The following is an 18,604-nucleotide window of genomic DNA, read 5'->3' as shown; positions in this document are numbered from 1 at the left end:
CAGGATCATGCCCAGCGTTTTATTAAAACAACAACAACAACGACAATAAAGAGTTTATGTATTTGGAGTTATCAGTGTCACCTAATGGCTTGTGAATTTTTGTCTAATAAGTTCTTATCTACTTGATGATTTCCAAAAAAAGAAAGGAAAAAGGGAATCTCACATCTTTTTCCTTATTTATGATTACAACTAGGGTGTTATTTTAAAAACGATCAGTGAACAACCAAAAGATAATTGTTCCGAATGTGTTCATATCTTCTGAATTCTGAGGTGTCCTCCAGGCTGGGAGGTAGTGGTTGGGTGTGGGAGGTAAAATCACAGGTCCAGCATGTGACACCTACAGAATTCAAAGGCTCAACTTTGCACCAAGCTAAAGGTTCTGGTGTCCATTGGAAGTTTCATTCCCCAACCCGCATTGACTTTGCATTGGTCCTCCTCCCTCCAGATTTTACCTGCAAGGCAAGTCCTGAGTTTATCGTGGGGAGAATCTTTTCTTGTAGTCTCGAATTGCCTTGGCCATCAGCGGGGCCACTTTCTTGGCAGCCTGTTTCCGGGTTTTGGCCGCGAGCATCGCGCGCTCATTGCTGCTGCTTAGGCAGGGGTTGGCCCTCTTCTCAGGGAGCTGGTGAAGGACATTGCTGCTGCTGCTGTCTCTGCCACCACTGTCACTGCCCCTGCTGGAGGGAACGTGGCTGCTTACCGCAGGCTTTGGGGCTAGCTTGAGCTCTCCATTTTCAGGTTCAGCAGCTCCTGCAGACTTATCTTGCCTCCTTGAAGCATCATAAGGCGTCTTGGCCACAGAGTTGAAATAGATCATCTTTGCCTCTCTGCTGTTGGGGTTGTTTTCACGTGCAGATCGGATATTTGCTGTCAGTACTCTTAGTCGCTGCTCTCGGGTGTCCTGAAGCCGCAGGCACAGCTCCCGCCAAGACTCTTGCTCCTGTGGCTTTCCTTCCTTGAAGTCCTGGAGACAATGAATCCTCCATAATTCATCTGTGTCCCCAGCGAGTGCGTGATTGTATTTCTCTCTGCGATACAGCTGATCAGGTGTCCACCCTTCCAGAACGGGTTCAAGATACGAGTAGGGGATCCCTTCCACATCGCTGAGGGTGTCGGGATTGTTTCTAAGGACCCGGATGCACTGCTGGCGCAGCGTCAGCACCTGGGGTTGACAGGCAGGCCTGGAGCCCGAGTACACCTGCATCTTAGCATTCACTCTGCCTCCAGTGAAAGCAGTTTCCTCCTGGAAGGTTGGTGCAGTGAGTGCTTCTGGCTTTGCCTGGGAGGTCATGGAGTCAGAATCCAATAGCGAATGGTAGTTGGCCTGCATCCAGGCCTCTGAGGGGTCCCAGAGCTCTGAGAAGGCATGGCTGGGCACCGTTTTCAGCCCTGCAGAATCAGCACCGGCTGCCTGCAGCCTCTCTGACTGGCTTTCCTCGAAAGGAAGCAATTTCTTAGCTGAATCCCAGGACACACGAGTGCCCTTTGAATCGTTTGCTTTCCTTTGTTTATCTCCAAGTGCAGTGGTGGAAGATTCCCCAGTCTTTTTCCTTTGCTTCTGCAACTGGTCGTAAGTGTGGTATTTTTCAAATGACAGAGTGGGCTGCTCGAATTCCTCAGCCATATCTACCTCCTCCACCTCAGAGAGGGAGCTCATGGACCTTCTGCCCACATGAGCCGTTGGTGGCTTCCCCTCTTGAGTCTTTTGGTCGTTGGAAAGCTGCTGTTTCTCCTCAGAGGACAGGCGGTGTGTCCCATTTCCTGGGTACGGGCCATCTAGACTGGGCATCTTCTTGTTCAAGTGTCTGTGATGAGGCCTATTTGGGTGACCGTCTGGAGCCACCACCAAGGCGGGGACATGCTGGCTGCTGCCAGCTCGTCCCCCTTCCTTGTCCTTCTTGGCGTCACCCGAGGACGGCCTGTCCCTGGCACTTTCCCGGAAGGGCATCCTTGGGGTTTCCTCTCTTAAGCGGGCCCAGGATGATTTCTCCCTGATCAAAGTAGGGGAGTGCCAATCGCCCTGGGCACACAAGGGGCATTTTTCCTGGTGGAACGATTTGTGTCCCTTGCTGTGGCTTACAAGCACTTCCCCCTGGGGTTGGCCCTGGCAGCCCTGACCCAGCGGAGGCCCGCCCTGAGCGGCGTGAGCGTGGCCTCTTCCGGGTTGCTTCCCGGGCACAGCCGGCTCAGGGCCCTCGGGCGTCGGGAGGGGAGCGGTGTGCAATGGAGGGGCCCGATGGGGGCCTGAATCAGCTGGGGCCCTTCTGGGGCGCTTTCTCTGGGCTCTGTGCTCGCGACTGGGAGACCTTCGGTGAGGTCTCTGGAGCCCCGGAGGTGTTCTGTGTGCTGTCCGTCTGTGCTCAGGACTGTCAGGTGGGCTCCTGGGGACCGTCCCGTTCTCTGGGAAGCCCCAGGCCTTTTCCTGGTCCTGAAGAGCCTCCCTATAGCGCTTTCGGGAAGCGCTCTCCTCGGGATCCTGTGCATCAGGCCCGGTGTTTGGGTCCACAAGCACCAGCTTCTTCCACCGGGCCGCTAAGTCTCTGGCAAAGTCGCCCACGTGCTGGTGCTTCCGCAGGCGCTTCACCGTCTTTCTGATTCCAGTCTCCGCCAGGATGTCTGCCGTCATGGGCAAGGCGGAGAGTTTCTGCAAATATTTCTCTAGCTTTTTCGGGTCCGTCTTAGTGGTCAGATACACCTGCAGCTTCTCCACTGCGTGCAGCGTAATGGATCCTGCTGCCATCTCAGCAGAGCTGTGCAGGCGTCACTGTCCTGGAGGTCTCGGCTCTTTCCTCGGGGCGGCGGGACACGAAGCCAGGCAGCGACCTCGGGATGTGGAGTCACAGCCTGGAGCGAGCTCGGTCCTCGAAGCAGCGGACCACTGGTTCCGGGGCGCTGGTCCTTGCAGACCGTAGGCCTCATGACGTGGAGTCACCACAGCCTGGAGCAAGCTCAGTCCTCAGTGCAGCGGGCCACTTGGTCTGGAAGGCCGGTCCTTGCAGACCGCTGAGCAAGCCTGCTTCTAGTCCTCGGGATGTGGAGCCATAGCTGGAGTGACCTCTGCGGTTTGCAGTCCTACACGGAATGCAGCTCTGGTGCCAGAGCTGGGCCTTATATGGCCCACGGCAGGCCCACACTCACGGCTCTAGCCCTGACCCTCTTAGCTCCTGGGCTGCCCCGCCCCAATACGTACTCATGCCGTCAGCACAATGCAGACAATCGGGACGGTCCACGCCAGGTGGACTGCTGTGCTCCAGAGGTTGATTAGGTGAATTTCAGCCTCCACACACCCCACTGAGTTCTACCGTTGGCCTTCCATTATATCAGTTTCCGTATCTGTGGATTCAAAAAAAAACGCAGACTGAGTCTTCTTGGGAGTAAAACAGAAAATAACACAGCAAGATAAAATCACAGAAAGAAGAACCAATACAGGATAACAACTCTTTACCTAGGACTGATGTTTTGTGAGGGGACTTTCAAACATTTGTCAAAACTGGGATTAAAAGACCAAAATAAAACCGTTTGATTTTATTTCTTAACATCTGCTCCATCAATTTGAAGACAGTTTTCAAGCACTGTCTTGCCCCCACCTTGTCCCTCAAGCCCTGATGGTTCTGGGAACTTAACAATTTACATGAAATCTTCTTTTCCATTATTAACTGAAGAAAACTGGGTGCCGTTTGCAGAATTTTTAATACTAGGAAAGAAATAGAAGTCAGCAGGTTCCACATCATGACTGTAAGGTGGACGCCTCATGATTTCCCATTGAAACTTTTGCCAAACTGCCCTTTGTTCAGTGAAATGCAACAGCAAGAACTTTTTCATGATTAGGTAGAACTCTCTGATAATGGTTTTTCTGCTCATGCTTTGGCTAATTTTCTCAAAAATTCTGTTAGTAAGCCCATTTAATGATGGTTTGGCCCTTCAAAAAGTCATTTAGTCGTATCTTTTGAGCATTCCCCAAAACTGTTACCATGACCTCTTCCCTTGACTGGTCCTCTCTGTCTTTGACTGGAGTGCTGCCACCTTTTGGTAGCCATTGTTTTGTGCTCTTTCTTCAGGATCATCCAGTGTAGCCATGTTTTATCCCCTCTTACAAATCTTGGAATAAATATTTCTGGATCTTCTTCCACCTGTTTTAAAACTTTAAAGAAATTTTTACTCTTGTCTCTAGCTATTATTGTTGAAACAGATTTGGTATCTGGATCGGACTTTCGTTTTTCAGTGACAATTATTAAAACAGGATCATTTGAAATATAGTATCTATGTTTTTTTCTCTTCTGTTGTTACTTATTTGTCCTCTCAAATTAGGGAACACTTGGTCCTATGTTTCTGAGCATAGTTGACCAATTCTGACATTGTATGAAATTCAGCAAATGTCTTTTCTGGATCTGTAGACACTTCTTTTGAGATTTCTAGTATTTTGTTGGATTGTACAGCATTTGAAATTTAGGAAGTTTCCTGGCAGAGCCAGGAGATAATCAGGAAACAAACAAAAAACAAATTAGAATGTACAGGTATATATAGTCAAGCTTTTAGGTGAATATTAGATGCAGAGACTGTAAAAGAGAAGTATAGAAAAAACATTTAAAATAAGATAATAAGAGATGTGTCCTTTTTAACTGTTTGTTTTTGAGATGGAAAGCTTAATGCAAAATTTGGATCTTATTACTGAAATTGAAATGAGCTCATGCAAATTAATCTCCATAGCACCCGTAAAAAGGAAATTAAAAGCACTAATGTTGCATGTGGTGTATATACTGTAACATTTCCTAAATATCTTCTCAGTCTAAAACTGGGAATGATATTCAATGCTTCCTTTTCCTCAGGCTATGGTATCATAGGATTCAATTTTGAATTTGATAATGGAGGTATATTTGTGGCACAATAGCCCACAAAGGAAATGAAAGAAGAAGAAAACCGCCAGATTATTGAAACATACAAATGAGACACCTAGATTAGATGTTCACTTCTGGGCCTCCTTTCTTTGTACACAGAAATTAATGGGCATGTACTTGTGTCCATTTCAGGGGCACACCATCTCTTACAGTTTAAATAGAACTTTTTTGGGGGGAGTGGCTCATTCTTAGTTTTTTTTAATTCAGAAGATAATTTTCTATGTTAATTTGAATGGCCTGGGCAGAAAGATGTAGATCTGGCCAACTTTATACCTTTAATTAAGAAATTTGTAAGACTGCATTTTGTGTTTTCAGTAACAGAAGCTCATCTTAAATATTTAACACTACATTTTGAATAGTGTTTTTAAAACTCTCTTTCCCTATTTTACTCGTACTGAATTCTGAATTTTTATCAATCTTATCTCAAAATAAAAATCATATTATTATTTTAAGACCTGGTCACCACAAGTAAAAGCTGCTTCACAGTCCACATAGTAGGAAAGCCTTTTTTTTTTTTTTTTTTTTTTTTTTTTTTTTTTTTTTTTTTTAATTGGAGATGGGAGTCTCCCTGTGTTGCCCAGGCTGCTCTCATCCTGGGCTCAAGTGATCCTCCCACCTTGGCCTCCCAAATTGCTGGGATTACAGGAGTGAGTCATGGTGCCCGACCATGGAAAGCCATTTTTGATGCAGCCTCATTACCAGACAGGGTTCTAAAGGACTCAAGTCAATCCCCATTATAGAGATAGACTGTTTTGCAAACTGAGATTCTAATAAAAAAAGAAAGTGGAAATTATTTTGATTGGAGTTGAAGTAGCTACCATTTTGCAGAAATGTAATCAAAACCCTAAGCAAGCCTCTCTGATAGGCTATTCTTTCAAAAGTATGATCAACATTGCTCAGATTTGTTTAGGATTAAGAATTAGACTTCTGTCTCAAGAATTAGAGCTTTTGCTTTCTTATTTATCCTGATCAACTGTGTTAATTAGGTCAGTGGATTACTGTTTAAATGATTCTCCAGGGATTCTAAAAAGGAGTTTGAAGGAAATAATTCTGACAAATGTTCCAACTTGCTTTTATTAGGGTTGCTATGAAACTCACTATCCTATCCATGGGTAGTAGAAAATAAACTGTATTTTTCTGTGTCTGTGTATGTGCATGTATGTGCACACATGGAGTATTTCTGTAATACAGTGTAATTGATCCTCTAGAGTATAAACTGCTGAGTGATATCGCTGGGCCAACAGGTATGTGCATTTTTCTTTTTGATAGATTTTGTCAATTTGCTCTGCAAACGGGTTGTACCAAGTTACATTCCCACCAATTGTATCTGAAATACAATATTCTTTCAATACCTTACCAAATCTGGATGTAAAAATGTAAAAAAATAGCTGCACTTTAAAAAATTTGAGATTCTTATTGAAAGAAGCTTATTTTTGTACCAATAAGCTGAAGAAGTATGGACAATACTTAAGGTGGTTTCTTCAACTTTTATATGCATTGCAAATTATTATAAAACCCAAAAGAAAAATGGTAAAGAGAAATGTCTGCTGTAAATGAACATGTGAAGATTCTGAACACAGAAATGCCTGTGTTACTCTTCTGTTCAGTAAGTCTACTCCTGTAGTCACACTGGTGCAGCAAGGTTGGGTAGTAATAAGGTGTCATTGCTACTCTCCAAAGCAGAAACAGGCTCTGTCTGGGGGCTGGCAAAGCAGGCCCTCACAGTGCTATGTGTGATAACCAGTTCTTTTACCCCATCATTTCCATCTTGAATAGCTTCAAAATATTGCCTAGAAAGATTTAAATTTTCAGTTAGACTATTTATTTTATATATCAAGGCACAATTTTATGTAGATTATTTATATTTATTTAAGACTTCTTTTATCTGCCCCCTCCCACCTTTTGCATTTTAAAACATCTTTATTCATATACCGTACAACTCACCATTTAACATGTACAATTCCATGACTTTCAGGATATTCACAGAGACATACTTCCATTGCCTTGATCAATTTTAGAACGTTTTCATTAGCCCAAAGAGAAATTCTGTACCCTTTACCTGCCATCCCCTCCACCCCCAGCCCCCTGCAGTTCTCCCATCCTCCCAGTCCTCTCCTCCCCACTGTTAAACGTCTCTTCCGGGATCTTTTTTTCTGTTCCTCTAATAAATCTACTGAGTTTTCCCTAATGAGTTTTTCATCCCACTAATGAGGGCCTTCCTCTGGGTATATGCGTGTCTGTGCACACATGGAGTATTTCTACAGTATAGTGTAATTGACCCTCCTCATCTTTAAGAAATTCAGCCAAACCCAGTGCAGTGGATCCAGTACTGAGGAGCACACAGAGGACACTAGCTACTTTTTCTCAGTGACCTAGTCATAGAAAATATTTGCACAAGTACATGTTTCAATTAGGAAGAAGCAAATGCTTCTAGAGTGAAGGATAGAGAGACTCTGAAATGCATGAGCAAAGCAACTAACAGCTGTTGGGCACCCAGCAATTACTATCCCTAATATTGACTTAGCACCCCCACAGTTTTCAAAGCACTTCCCAGGCTTTATTTCGTGTGATGTACAGGACACTGCATTAGAACCTCTAATATGGAGGGATATGGACCTTGTTAGAAATGGGACCAGTCAGTGTCCAATACAGTCTCTAGGAAAATGTAGATTACTTTCATGGCTCTTTAAGCCAATTTCCATCTTTGCATTCTCAAAGACTTTTACATGCATATAAAATAGATTAGCTTTATTGCAACTATTCAGCAATTAAAAGACATAATCTCTTGTAAGACATACTACTCCTGGTGCAGCAGGGTGACTAACCTTTTGAAGGAGGTCTAGCCAGTAACAGCTTTGAAATGGTCACTAATATTGTGGGAAATTAAGCTTGAGAAATTGTAAAAGACATCATTCATTTGTTACTGAGTTAGGTCAACCAGGAAAGAATGGCTGGTAGCCATAGTTGTTTGTTTCTGGCAAGTTTGGCACGCAGGTTTTGGTAAATTAAAATAGTGGTTGTGCAGGGTATGAATCTTAGGAAATAATATTAAAGTAGTGGATTATCTCTGGTCTGGAGTGAATATAAATGGGTGGGAGAATGATGAGGAGGAGTTGATAAAGGGAGGAGCATTGACCCAGAAGCCAAGATTCTGCTTTCAACTATTTGGGCTTTTCAGCAAATCCTTAATTCTTATAGATCTCAGGTTCCTGAGATTCAGATGATCTCCAGGGCCCCCTGAGATTCAGTAATTTCCAGGTACCTTTTAGACTTAAAATTCTGGACCAAAACTCCAAACATAGGTTTGAGACTATATAAATTTACAAACATACCCCATCTATCCTATTTCTGCCTATTTAATATGCAGTTATAATTTTATTTTGCAAACTTGATATGGACTGAATTCTATGATGGTTATCATTTTTATTATGCAAACAATGGTCACCTCGGAATGACCTCAATTTCATGAAGAGCTCCCCCTCCTAATACACTAGATGGCACTGTAGGTGAGGCAAAGTTAATTACAAAAAAAAAGGAGGGAAAAACTGTGATGGCCAATGTTAATTTTGGCAAATTAGAAAGGGTTCAGTCTTCACCAAGAGCTGTCATGTCAACATCTTCAGAAAGATGAGTGGAAACTACAAATGTCAGATATCTTTAATATCAAAATACTATCATTTTGTATAGTGGCTTTCAAACTTTTTTTTACTGTGACCAACTGTAAGACATCTTAGACTGAAATTCAAAATTATCTCCCTCACATATACCTACACACAAATGCAACAAAAGTTTCCTGACTCAATACTAAGCCTTCTTACCTGTTATGCATTCTGCAATAATTCTATTTTATTCAACTATGCTTCTTATAACTGATTAAGTTGACTTTATGACCTATAGTTAGAAAAAAAGTGATCTAGTAAACCTATCAAGAAATATCAATCTTCTTACCACAAAATCGTATGTGAATAAATATAAACAATTTTTATTATTTAATTATACCTTAATAAAGCTGAGGGGGAGGGAAGAAAATAGAATGAGAAGAAAATTAAATCAACATTTAATGGGAAACATAAATACAGAAATAGTCTCTACTTGGCATTTGTCACCATGCCAGGTGCTGTGGGCAACTGGAAGTATTTAATGCTATTTCTGTTTTCTGGGAAAAAGAAGTTACTTTAAGAGACATTAGAGAAGAAACCTGTAAGGCACTTTGAAATTGTGCCCAGATAGACCAGAAAACCATAGAAAACCAAATTTTCATTTACATGAAAATTTCATGGAATAGCTGGAAAATTTCTAACTCTCTACTTTAATATGGGGAAAATTACATACTGTTGGATAAAAGTAGTCACCAAAAATAGATGTGTATTTCGTTCATATAAAGTTCAAAAATGAGAAAAGTGAACAAAGGTATTTTTTAAGAATACAGACATAGTTGGTAAAAATCAGAAAGAAAAAGTGACTGATAAGCACAAAATTCAGGCTGGTCATTATCTCAGGGGGAAGGGAGGGGAACCATCTGCAGGGAACACCCAAGGGGGCTTCTAAGATATTGAAGGTGCTCTGGGTCATAATCTGGGTGGTGTTTGTTTATTATTAAAAATGAATGGATGTGTTATACACTCATATAAATCATATATATATATATCTCACAATAACAGAAAATATAGCAAAGAAGACTACTGTAATTGCCTTCTTGATTCTTTCTCTCTTGGTAATTTGTTTTTGGGTTTGTTAACCATTCCCCCCATCACCGCTGTCTTCAAGGACAGAGATAGAAATGTTCCCAGTGACATTGTTTCAGAGCAGACTGTTGTATGCTTTTAAAGCTCTCCTTAATGTTATCAGATCTGTCATTGAGGATTAATTTGGATTTTAGAAATAGCCAAATCTCCTAATAGTATTTGTAAATTGGAAGAGACATACATTTACATAACAATAGAAGATTGATTAAGTTATGGTACATTCTCTGCATACATTAAAAATCAAGTATCATAAAAACATTTAATGCCTTGGAAAAACATTTATAAAATATTATTTTAAAAAACAAGTTATCAAATCACATGAGAGTACCACTTTGTAAGAAGACTTAAAAAAATATAGGCTGGGTGGAATGGTGCACACTTGTAGTCCCAACTACTTGGGAGGCTGAGGTAGGAGGATCACTTCAGCCCAGGAGTTCAGGGCCAGCCTGGTAACATGGTGAGATCCCTATCTCTAAACAAATAAAATTAAACTTTAAGAAAGAATGTGACCAAAATGTGTTTTTTTTCTCATGGTTTTACACATTGGACCAGTTTTCTACCATGATTATTTTTGTAAATGCAGCTTGGGGAAAGACTGTGGTCATTAATCTATAATGAATACAATTTTATAATAAGAGTTTCAGAAATTTTTTGGGCAATGGAATAAGAATCTGATCTGCCAAGGAACTAATTTGAAACCATAAACATCCATTTAAATACAGTAGTACTGACATGTATGTTTAAAAATTAGTCACTGTTTTTTAAAAAATAGAATTTATTTTTTAGCACAGTTTTAGATTCACAACCAAATTGAACAAAGTATAGCGAATTCCCACGTACCTCCCCTCTCCACATGCTCACCTTCCCCCACTGTCAACATCCCAAAATACAATTACATGTTGTTAAATCGATGGATCTACACTGGCATCATTATCAACCAAAGTCCATTTTACATGAGGGGTCATGCTTGCTGCTGTATATTCTGTGGGTTTGGACAAATGTATAATGGTGCATATCTGTCACTACAGTATATCATATAGAATGGTTTCGCTGCCCTAGAAATCTTGTACTCTACCTGTTCATCCCTTCCTCCCCACAACCCCTAGCAATCACTTATCCTTTTACTGTCTCTATAGTTTTGCCTTTTCCAGCATGTTATATATTTGGAATCATACAGTATATAGGCTTTTCAATTGGCTTCTTCCACTTAGTGATATGCATCTAAATTTCCTTCATGTTCTTTCATGGTTTGATAGCTCATTTATTTTAGCTCTGAATAATATTCCATTGTCTGAGTATACCACAATTTATCTATCCATTCACCTACTGAACGACATCTTGGTTGCTTCTAAGTTTTGGCAATTATGAATAAAGTTGCCATAAACATCCCTGTGCCAGTTTCTCTGTGAGCATAAGTTTTCAACTCATTTGGGTAAATACCAAGGAGTGCAATTGTTGGGTCAGAGTAATTGCTAAGAGTATGGTTAGTCTTTACTTTAAAAAAACCTGCCAAAGTGTCTTTCAAAGTGTTTGTACTGTTTTGCATCCCACCAGCAATCAATGAGTTTCTGTTGCTCTACATCCTTGCCAGCATTTGGTATTTTGGATTTTCACCATCCCAGTAAGTGTGTAGTGGTATTTCACTGTTGTTTTAACTTTCCATTCCTTGATGACGTAATGTTATCTTTTCATATGTTTGGTTACCATCTCTATATCTTCTTCTGTGAAGTGTCAGTTCATTGTTTTGCCTGTTTTTAAGTGGATTTTTTTTTTTAGTGTTGAGTTTTAAGAGGGTTTTTCTGTGTTTGTGTATTTTGGATACCAGTCCTTTATCAGATACATCCTTTGCAACTATTTATCTCATTCTGAATCACTACATTTTATGTCATCTATTTTACAGGTTCGAGGATTATATTTTTAAATATCTTTTTCTTTTGGACTTCTGAGAGCCCTGAGTTTTATTTATTTTAGACTAAATTCAAAGCAACAACTAGCTTTTGAATGGCAGAGAGCAAAATCCGTCAAACAAATGGTAGTTACTATGCTCCCTTCACAAACATTTTGAAACACAGGTTGCCTTATTTGTTGTGTTTTCTAGCACACTGAATAAGGGATTATCATCTTAAGCAACAAAACTTTCTATTTGAATTCTTTTGGATGGATATGTTTATAAAATAGGTTACCTGCCTACTTACATTGCAAATACTGAGCATAACTGAACCTCTTCATTATGACTTTAAATCATAAGATAAGAGAATACTCTAAAAAACAAGAATAAGATGCTATGAAAAAAGAAAGAATCAGAGAATAAGAAGAAGCTCCTGGAAATTAAAAATGTTATTATAAATAAATTCTGCTAAATAATACTTCTGCTAAAAAATAAGGTCAAGGAAATTGCTCAGAATATAGAACAAAAGAGACAAAGGAATGGAACACTGTGGAAAAAAAAACTTTAAAAATCTATTCAGGATATCTCCTATCCAATTAATAGGTATTCATAAAATTAAACCAGAGAAAACACAGGGAAATAATTTACCAAAGAAATAATAAAGAAGCTTTCAAAAAATGAGAATATGAGGATTTCTAGCTTGACAATGGCTAGGCAGTGAACAGAAAATGATCCACACCAAAGAAATTGTGTAATTTTAGAACCCTAGGTTTAAAAATGAGATCCTAAAAGTTTCCTGGGAAGAAAAATTACATTGCATGCAAAGGATCAGGAATCATAATGGTAATGTTATACCTTTTCAGGCTGTCAAGCTTGAAGTAAAATAAAGACACTTTCAGGCATACAAATTCTTCCATTTATCTCCCATACACCTTTACTCAAGAGAATGTGTGCTATTAAAACAAGACAGGGACCAGAAGAGAAAGACTCAGTTTCTAGGGGATCCAATGCAAGAAAATGTCAAAGGGAAATCCCAGAAACAGCATCTATTGCAGGTCTAAGAGTCATTCTCTAGAGCAGAATGGGAGGATAGAGGCTCCAAGAGGGAAGGAAGAGGTGAGTGAGTAGAAAGGACACAAAATCTATGTATTTGATGGCATGGAAAGTGATATGAGATGTGTTAGTGTTTTAATTATTAATAATAGGTATGTTGGAAAGTAACCTAATAAAAATGGGGTGGTTATTCATTTCAAAAAAATGTACAGAAATGGAAAAGTAACCATGGTATTTTTGGCTCCACTGTGAACAACTTTTACATGGTCCTAATAATGTAATCAGCAAATACTGATCCAATTGTAGGGAAGGATAGTTTGAAAAGGGTGTAAGACAGCTTAGTTCTCATCTATCTTAAAGGAAGTGAATAGTTAATGCCTAACACACATATCATGAAACACTGATGTATTATTTAGAAACATGGTAAAAATAATTAAGGTTGTTCCCTCTAGGGCAAGGGTGTCCAAACTTTTGCTTTCCCTGGGCCACTGTGGAAGAAGAATTCCCTTGGGCCACACATAAACTACACTAACACTAACGGATAGCTGATGAGCTAAAAAAAAAAAAAAAAAAACTCATAATGTTTTAACAAAATTTACAAATTTGTGTTGGGCCACATTCAAAGCTATCCTGGGCCACAGACAAAAAAGTAGAGAGGTGATTGCCAGGGGCTGGGGGCAGGGGAGACGTGGAGTTACTCTTTAATGGGAATGAAGTTTCAATTGGGGAAGATGAAAAATTTCTGGAGATGGATGGTGGTGATGGTTGTACAGCAATGCGAATGTATTTAATGACACTGAAATGTACACTTAAAAATGGTTAAAATGATGGCCAGGTGCAGTGGTTCACACCTGTAATTCCAGCACTTTGGGAGGCTGCAGCGGGTGGATCACCTAAGGTCAGGAGTTCGAGACCAACCTGGCAAACATGGCAAAACCCTATCTCTACTAATAAAGTACAAAAATTAGCCAGGCATGGTGGCAGGCGTCTGTAATCCCAGCTACTCAAGAGGCTGAGGCAGGAGTAATTGCTTGAATCTGGGAGGCGGAGTTTGCAGTGATCAGAGATCACACCACTGCATTCCAACGTGGGTGATAAGAACAAGACTCCTTCTCAAAAAAAATAAAAATAAAAATAAAAAAATAAAAAAATAAAAAAAATTTTAAAATGGGCCGGGTGTGGTGGCTCATGCCTGTAATCCCAGCACTTTGAAAGGCCAAAGTAGGAAGATTGCTTGAGGCCAGGAGTTTCAGAACAGCTTGGCCAACATTGTAAGACTCCCATCTCTACAAAAAATATAGAAATCGGCCAGATTAGTTTTATTTAAGTGGTAGTGTGCACCTGTAGTCCCAGCTACTGGGAGGCTGAGGCAGAAGGATCACCTGAGCCTGGTAAGTGCAGGGCTGCCATGATCCCTGATCACACCACTGTACTCCAGCCTGGGCCACAGAGTGAGACCCTGTCTCAAAAAAAAATTTAAAAAGAAAAAAATGGTCAAAATGGTAAATTTTATATTACGTATATTTTACCACAATAAATAAAGCAATATTAGAAAAAAATTTAATAATTATTTGATTTTCAAGTAATTATATGCATATTTTAATTTCATTACAACATTAATTTTTAGAAAGCTCTGCATGAAAGCCTGAAAAGTGTTTTTTGGTTTTTGGTTTGCTTGTTTTTCTTTTTCCTTTTCTGTTTTTTTTTTTTTTTTTTTTTTTTTTTTTTTTGAGACAGAGTCTCACTCTGTCACACAGCCTGGAGTGCAGTGGCAAGATCTTGGCTTGCTGCAACCTCCACCTCCCAGGTTCAAGAGATTCTCATGCCTCAGCCTCTTGAGCAGCTGGAATTACAGGTGCATGCCACCACCACTGGCTAATTCTTGTATTTTTTGTAGAGATGGGGTTTTACCATGTTGGCCAGGCTGGTCTCGAATTCCTGACCTCAAGTGATCCGTCCACCTTGGTCTCCCAGATTGCTGGGATTATAGGTGTGAGCCACTGCACCCAGCCACTGTAAATTGTTTGTATGTGTCATGAATATAAGTGTCCACAGATTTTATGATATAATTTAGGCCACACAAAGACCTTTTATGGCTTTTGTCTAGTTCTTACCCATATTCTCCTTAGATAAAGATAGATAAGTTATTTTCAAATAAGGGAAGTATTACTGAACATGATTATTTTGTGAATACATTTCGGGGCAATGTGAGATACCAGATTCCTAAATGTAGCACATTAACACTGTGAATAAATGCATGGATTCATCTAGTTTGAGCAAAGACCTTATTATACAGGAGTTGTCCTTTTATGGCCTCTGCTATTCTCAATGGCTATTCTAAATGCTTGCCTGTGCAGTCACCCCTGAATGGTTTGTGGGAACTCATCTCTGCATTTGGCAGGGACTGGGTGGGGCTCTGAGTGAACTAGAGATATAGTAGCAGGTAAGTGCCTGTGTTGTCACAGATGATCTGGCTCGCAGCTGATTATCTTTTTCTAATCACTTTCCTTAACCTGGTCCCAATAGTAGTAGATGTGCATTTGTTTCCTCACGATTATAAGCAATAAAAGGCCGATTGGCTCGGCAGGAAGAAGTTCAAGTGGTAAAGAGCAATCCTAATTCAAATCATTGTCCCTTAAGTTTACAATTGAGAAGGCAGCTGTAAGAAGAAAATAATGATGAAAAACAACTTTATGTGTCCTTAGAGACTTCAAACTGCTTTCCAGCCTTTAAGTCATGCTGCTTGGTTTTGACAGGTTACATTTACCTTCCAGGGTTTATTGCTGTAAAAGCAGTGTTATTTTTTGTTGTCATCCTACCTAAATTTTCCTCTTTGTTCACAGTGCGAGATGAGGACAGAAGCACGACGAAAAAATCTTCTCATTTTGATTTCACATTATTTAACACAAGAAGGGTATGTTACATTCCAAACATTTATAGAGATGTTTCCTCTTTCTCTGCTCTCTACTTTTCCAGATACATACTTTTAAATACAATACACTTTCTTGTTTTGAGCAGTTCTATATTTACAAAAAATCAAGCAGAAAGTACAGGGTTCCGTACGCCCCTTCCCTTTTCCAGTTTCCCCTCCCAGTGACATCTGTATTGATGTGGTATATTATTACAGTTGACGGGCCGATACATTATTAACTGAAGTCCATAGTTTACATTAGGGCATACTCTGCGTTATATTGTGCTGTGAGTTTTGACAAATGCATAATGGCCATGTATCTGCCAATATGGTACCATACAGAATCGTTTCGCCATCCTAAAAATCCCCTATGTGCCACCAATTCCTCCTCCTGCCCCAGCAACCCAGACATACACTTTTTCTTTTTTGAGATGGGGTTTCATTCTGTTGTCCAGGCTGGAGTGTAATCATGGCTCACTGCAGCCTCTAACCACATCCCCCTGCTCCCAGCCTCTCCAGTAGCTGGGACTGCTGGTGTGCACCATCATGCCTGGCTAATTTTTGTATTTTTTGTAGAGACAGGGTCTCACCATGTTTTCCAGGCTGGTCTCGAATTCCTGAGCTCAAATGATCAGCCCACCTCAGCCTCCCAAAGTTCTGGGATTACAGGTGTGAGCCAGTGCCTCTGGCCTCAGATGTATGCTTTTATTGCCTCATTTACTTAGGTATTTTTCACATTAGATATTGAAAACTTTTTCAACAGGTCTATCCAGTACATAAAGTACTTTTCCCTTCCTCTACACATTTGAAGATAGGACAGAAATGAGGTTTTTCTGTAGTCTCACTGCTGGCTATGTACACAAGATAACTTTCTTAATCAGTTTTCCTTTCCTGAAAATAAAGGTATTGCATTTACTTGGACAGCCTAAGCCCAGCTCTCTTCTTCCTCGCAATACCCATTCTATAACTGGCAGGGTGAGGAAATTTAAAAACTTTTGGGTTTGGCCACCTACCTCATTGAAAACACACAAGCAGTTACAGTGTTGGATGGTATAAGAGGAAGAGAGCTGCTCCACAAAGTGTTTGAAGGGCACTATCTACTTTATATTCACTTTTCTTTTCAAATTTCAGTCAGGAAGAAAACATGTAGGTTTCAGACTAAGAGCTTACAAACTTTTTTTTTTTTTTTTTAACAGATGGGGGTCTCACTCTGTTGCCCGGGCTGCATGATCATAGTTCACTGCAACCTCTAACTCCTAGGTTCAAGGAATCCTCTCAGCTCAGCCTCCTGAGTAGCTGGGACTACAGGCACATGCCACCATGTCCAGTTAATATTTAAATTGTTTTTAGAGACAGGATCTTGCTGGTGCTCAGGCTGGTCTTGAACTACTGGCTTCAAGTGATCCTCCTGCCTCAACCTCCCAGTCACTGAGATTAGGGCTTTAAAACTTTTGAGTTAGAGCAGTGGTTCTCAATTAGGGTGATTTTGTCCCTTGGGGGATACTTGGCAATGCTTAGAGTTCTTTTTGGCTGTCGCACTGGCATCTAGTGGGTAGAGGCCAAGGATACTGCCAAATGCCATCTGACGCACAGGACAGCCCCTACGACAAATAATTATCTGGCGTTCAATGTCAACAGCGCCAAGATGGAGAAATCTGGAGTTAGAGCAAGAAAAACCAATCAATTTTTGATATTTTCCCAAAAAGTCTGATAAGCATCTTTTCCTCCATTAAACAAGGGAGCTACTGGAACTAAAAGTCAGTTTTGAGGTTCCAGTGACCCTAGTCCTGGAGAGGCACAAAGGAAAAAAGTGAGGAGGGCAGGAGGCAGTTGACAAGGAACTGAGAGTTCCCATTGTTTCTCTTACCCATGCCAGCAACCACTGCTTTCAATAAACCTATTGCCCCCTAGAAGGGATGACCATTTTAGAGACTTTGAGGAATTTTTCTCCACATTTTATAGTAGATATTGGGGTATCTATTTTATACTTGAAGAAATTCAGGCTTAGAATAGTCAAAGATTGTGTCAGGAGGTCACCTGGGTCTAAGTGGGAGAACTTTCCAGGCCTATCCTGACCCAAAAGACTTCCAGGTCCTTATTTTTTTGCTCCAATGTTGAAGATTGCTTTTGCTTGAGGATCACATCAGAAAAATCATAATGCGGGTGGGCTGTGTTTTTTGAGGTTTTTGTTTTGAATGATGATTTTTTTTTTTTTTGAGGCAGAGTCTCGCTCTGTTGCCCAGGCTGAACTGCTGTGGCACGATCTCAGCTGGCTGCAACCTCTGCCTCCCAAGTTCAAGTGATTCTCCTGCCTCAGCCTCCTGAGTAGCTGGAATTATAGGCGGCTGCCACCATGCCCGACTAATTAATTTTAGTAGAGACGTGGCTTCACCATGTCGGCCAGGCTGGTCTCAAACTCCTGACCTCAGGTGATCCATTCACCTCAGCCTCCTAAACTGCTGGGATTATAGGTGTGAGCCACCACATGCAACCTAGAATCACGATCTTTTGGTCTTTTTTTTTTTTTTTTTTAATTTCGATGACACAGCCCTTAAGAGATCCTGAGAACATGTGCCCTTAAAGTCTTTTAAAGAAAATGAAATCTCTGCAATTGTACTTAAGCATTTTAAAAATCATTTGTGTCATTAAAGGATCTGGGGTTCTTGTTTTTTGCGTATTTTTCCCCCAAAATTTCAGATATATGCATTTGGTAGTTTCTTTCAGCACTCCGTACCATCCTGAGTAGCAAACAAATCACGTTGTAGCTAGATTTCTGAATGGAAATGAGAAATTGAATTCTCTAGGGACTTTTAGTTTTATGGGGGAGTTTTGGTTGTGTTTCTTGATTTTATTTCAGCCAAACATGTCTGCTTTTGATTTTTTTTAAAAAGTAAAATTGGTCTATATATATGTTCACCTTTTAAATGTAAACGTTTAAAAGTAAGCATTTATGTGTTTCCATAACTGACATCTGATGCAGACCTCATTCTCTCCTCCTCTTCTACCCTCCTCTTTTCCCTCTTTTCATACCCTTGTACTGGTTCTAATAAATGGTTACTTTTCAAAAAAAGTTAGATATATGCACTTGATAGTCAATTATAACACTGTACCT

General features: G+C 40.4%; 2 protein-coding genes across 5 annotated transcripts in view; one reads left to right on the top strand and one right to left on the bottom strand.

Annotated features, from left to right (window-relative positions):
• LOC105489360 (katanin catalytic subunit A1 like 2) overlaps nucleotides 1-18,604 on the top strand; it is a 277,022-nt gene that overhangs the window by 201,456 nt on the left and 56,962 nt on the right. For 3 of the 4 annotated variants that reach the window (XM_071085415.1, XM_071085416.1, XM_011754108.3), the window contains one exon: nucleotides 15,425-15,495. The exons of the other annotated variant lie outside the window; for it this stretch is intronic. In XM_071085415.1, the coding sequence (XP_070941516.1) occupies nucleotides 15,425-15,495 (71 nt within the window). The remainder of the gene's footprint in view (nucleotides 1-15,424; nucleotides 15,496-18,604) is intronic. 4 annotated transcript variants of the gene reach the window in all.
• ELOA2 (elongin A2) lies at nucleotides 254-3,167 on the bottom strand. Its single transcript, XM_071085410.1, has one exon. It carries the CDS (start codon nucleotides 2,738-2,740, stop codon nucleotides 473-475), a length of 2,268 nt encoding a protein of 755 aa, XP_070941511.1. The 5' UTR covers nucleotides 2,741-3,167; the 3' UTR covers nucleotides 254-472.

The sequence above is a fragment of the Macaca nemestrina genome, chromosome 19 (assembly GCF_043159975.1).
Source record: "Macaca nemestrina isolate mMacNem1 chromosome 19, mMacNem.hap1, whole genome shotgun sequence".
Lineage (NCBI taxonomy): Eukaryota > Metazoa > Chordata > Mammalia > Primates > Cercopithecidae > Macaca > Macaca nemestrina.
This window is presented reverse-complemented; position numbering and strand designations above follow the sequence as displayed.